Source organism: Rhinoraja longicauda, chromosome 40 (assembly GCF_053455715.1).
Source record: "Rhinoraja longicauda isolate Sanriku21f chromosome 40, sRhiLon1.1, whole genome shotgun sequence".
NCBI classification, from domain to species: domain Eukaryota; kingdom Metazoa; phylum Chordata; class Chondrichthyes; order Rajiformes; family Arhynchobatidae; genus Rhinoraja; species Rhinoraja longicauda.
Window position 1 is genome coordinate 7,234,195 of NC_135992.1, and position 2,500 is coordinate 7,236,694.

Below are 2,500 nucleotides of genomic sequence, written 5' to 3' on the forward strand. Positions count from 1 at the left end.
AATGTTGGGGGAGTCCAGAACCAGGGGCCACAGTTTAAGAATAAGGGGTAGGCCATTTAGAACGGAGATGAGGAAAAACTTTTTCAGTCAGAGAGTTGTGAATCTGTGGAATTCTCTGCCTCAGAAGGCAGTGGAGGCCAATTCTCTGAAGGCATTCAAGAGAGAGCTAGATAGAGCTCTTAAGGATAGCGGAGTCAGGGGGTATGGGGAGAAGGCAGGAACGGGGTACTGATTGAGAATGATCAGCCGTGATCACATTGAATGGTGGTGCTGGCTCGAAGGGCCGAATGGCCTCCTCCTGCACCTATTGTCTATTGTCTATTGAGATAGATTTAAACTTTAAAATGTGAATAACTTAAAAAATATAACAGCGATTTCAATGAAACTTCTTCCATTAGCACCAATGGGACGACGGTGAGTAAGGTGGGCCTAAAATTGTCGCGCTATCGTGTACCGTTTTGGCTGTAGTTCAGGAACAAACAAACAAACAAACGAGAGGTTTAGTCTACAGATGTGCGGGGCGAATCTATTTCCACAGAGGGTGGTGGGTGCCTGGAACGAGCTGCCAGGGGTGGTGGTGGACTTCTCCAACTTTAGATAGTTCCTCTGTCCCTCTCTTCCCCTCCCCCTTCCCAGATCTCCCTCTATCTTCCTGTCTCCACCTATATCGTTCCTTTGTCCCGCCCCCCCTGACATCAGTCTGAAGAAGGGTCTCGACCCGAAACGTCACCCATTCCTTCTCTCCTGAGATGCTGCCTGACCTGCTGAGTTACTCCAGCATTTTGTGAATAAATACCGTCGATTTGTACCAGCATCTGCAGTTATTTCCTTACACTACTTGAGGTACAGTGAAAATCTTTTGACGTGGGCTGATAGTTAAAAACTAACGTGGCAGTCATTTAAAATCGAGTTGTGAGACAACGTTATTTCTAACTGCCTGAGTGACAGCAACCGTCTGAACTTTTCCCCTCCCCGGCCTTACCTACTCCAGCCTCAAAGAGTCTGAAGAAGGGATCTCAACCCGAAACGTCAGCCATTCCTTCTCTCCAGAGACGCTGCCTGTCCCGCTGAGTTACACCAGCTGTTTGTGTCTACCTACCATATTAAACCAGGCTCTCTGCTGATTCCTTCACACCAAAGGTACTAGAGGAACAAGATGGACCACTCTGTTGAAATCGCCTATACTGAAGTGTAGTACGCAAAGGAGCGTAGCGGCCGCCATTTTAGTAAGCAAACCCCAGCCGTTCGCTCTGCCTCTCGCAGTGTAATCAGTGTTTTGGGGGAACGGTATGTGTGATGATACCATTAAAATGCAGAATATATCTCGTCTATCAATTCACAGATTTTTGTTATTTTTCTTTTAAAATATTTCTGTAAGTTTCTGCAAAACTAAAATGGCGCTGTGACGCACTACGGTTTTTAGGGTCGAGTGGTCTATCTTGCTCCTCTAGGATCTTTGCTTCACACTCACGGGAAAGGCTTTAAGCCTTCCGTCTGAACTCTCTTGTGTTCTTGTTCTATGTCTGTATGAAGCTTGAGAGCCTTCAAGGTACACCGGAGGTCTTTATTACATGAACTCAATGCTGGCAGCAAGCCAACTAAAATGGCTGCAACCACACGATCTGACTGCACACTCGCCCACTGTGTACAGCCAACATAACTATGTACAAAACGTCTCCCGTTGTCCTGTGCAGCGCCACCTGCTGCACGGGAGGAGCAAGGGGTCCTCCCACCCCACACGGTCCACCAAACATCACAAACGCGCGAATCGAGCTGGCGACAGCAGTCCGTTCGACCCGTGTCCAGGCCGAAGCCCAGGCCGACCGCACAATCCCATCACCCACCTGATGATCACGATGATCCCATCGAAAATATTGTACGGGTTCCTCAAGTAGCTGAAGAAACCGAACGCAGTGAGCTTGAGAATCATCTCCAGGGCAAACATGCTGGTAAACACGATGTTGCTAATCTCCAAGACGTTTGTCAACTCTTCTGGCTGGAAGAGATGAACAGAAAGGACCAGATTAGACAGCTTGTCTCCGCCCGTAAGCTTCAGTTGCCCTGTGTATGTGAGGTTACGGGATGGGGCTGCTAGGATTAATCCAGGTCTTTTGGCTTCTGCCTAGGGTTGCCAACTATCTCATCCCCCAAATACGGGACAAGGTGACGTCACCGCCCCGCGCCCCACGTGACCACACCCAGCCAGCGGCCACGTGCTCCCGCTCCACCAACGGCGGCCGCCCGGGCCGGGAGGCGGGTTGCTACGCAACCTCCGTTAGGCGAACACACTCCGTTAGCCTACACTGTCCTGGCCTACAGTGGCCCCCGGGCCTACACTCTCCCGGCCTACAGTGGCCCGCGGGCCGAATACGGGACAAGGACGGGTCCCGTACGGGATAAACCAATTTAGCCCAAAATAAGGGATGTCCCGGCTAATACGGGACAGTTGGCAACCCTACTCCTACCTCGCCCACAGCCATGACCCGCTTGCTACCCAGAC

At 50.6% G+C, this 2,500-nt stretch overlaps 1 protein-coding gene across 1 annotated transcript in view; it reads right to left on the reverse strand.

Moving 5' to 3' along the window:
• The window catches only part of LOC144611390 (voltage-dependent T-type calcium channel subunit alpha-1I-like), a 382,459-nt gene that overhangs the window by 154,074 nt on the left and 225,885 nt on the right, over positions 1 to 2,500 (reverse strand). Inside the window, exon 7 of the mRNA XM_078430461.1 lies at positions 1,845 to 1,996. Within this exon, the coding sequence (XP_078286587.1) occupies positions 1,845 to 1,996 (152 nt within the window). The remainder of the gene's footprint in view (positions 1 to 1,844; positions 1,997 to 2,500) is intronic.